The sequence below is a fragment of the Penaeus monodon genome, chromosome 30, assembly GCF_015228065.2.
Source record: "Penaeus monodon isolate SGIC_2016 chromosome 30, NSTDA_Pmon_1, whole genome shotgun sequence".
In the NCBI taxonomy this organism is placed as follows: domain Eukaryota; kingdom Metazoa; phylum Arthropoda; class Malacostraca; order Decapoda; family Penaeidae; genus Penaeus; species Penaeus monodon.
In genome coordinates this window covers 31,086,181-31,086,758 of record NC_051415.1, presented here as the reverse complement: position 1 = coordinate 31,086,758, position 578 = coordinate 31,086,181, and the positions used below count along the sequence as shown (strand labels likewise).

At 35.8% G+C, this 578-nt stretch overlaps 1 protein-coding gene across 1 annotated transcript in view; it reads right to left on the bottom strand.

The window, feature by feature from the left end:
* The window catches only part of LOC119592408 (apical endosomal glycoprotein-like), a 5,785-nt gene that overhangs the window by 2,626 nt on the left and 2,581 nt on the right, over nucleotides 1-578 (bottom strand). The window contains exon 6 of the mRNA XM_037941230.1: nucleotides 320-466. Coding sequence (XP_037797158.1) covers nucleotides 320-466 — 147 coding nt within the window. The remainder of the gene's footprint in view (nucleotides 1-319; nucleotides 467-578) is intronic.

The following is a 578-nucleotide window of genomic DNA, read 5'->3' as shown; positions in this document are numbered from 1 at the left end:
ATTTTTTTTTTAATGAACATTTTTATCATATGTTATATTGATTTTGTTTATCATTATCATCTACGATTAAGATCACAATTATCGTTTTTTAGTAAAATTTAAAGAAATTCTCTATTATCACTTTCCTTGATTTTCGCTATCGTCATTCTATCTTAATCAAATCATTCCCACCATCATTACCGTTTATCACCAGCATTTACAAATTTCTTCCCAGTTACCGCAACTCTTATCATCCTTATCGTTATCATCACCATAATCAAATTCCTCATTATCACAATCACCATCATTAATCAGTGAATCGAACTTGGGTTCCTCTTACCACAGTCTCCTTCGATTTCTTGTAAACAGCCAGACTCGAGGCCTCGGCACCCGTGGACAACATATAGTGCCAGAACACAAGGGTGCATTCCTCCCCCACTTGGGAAAACGTGTGGGACTCCAAGATGGCGACCTGTCCTCCAGTGCTCTGTGTATGATGGAAAGGAAAAGAAGAAAATACTTATTTTCCAGGCAATGTATCTGTTGTACAAACTTGATTGTGTTTATCCTTATTTATCACTAAATTATCATCACTGAAT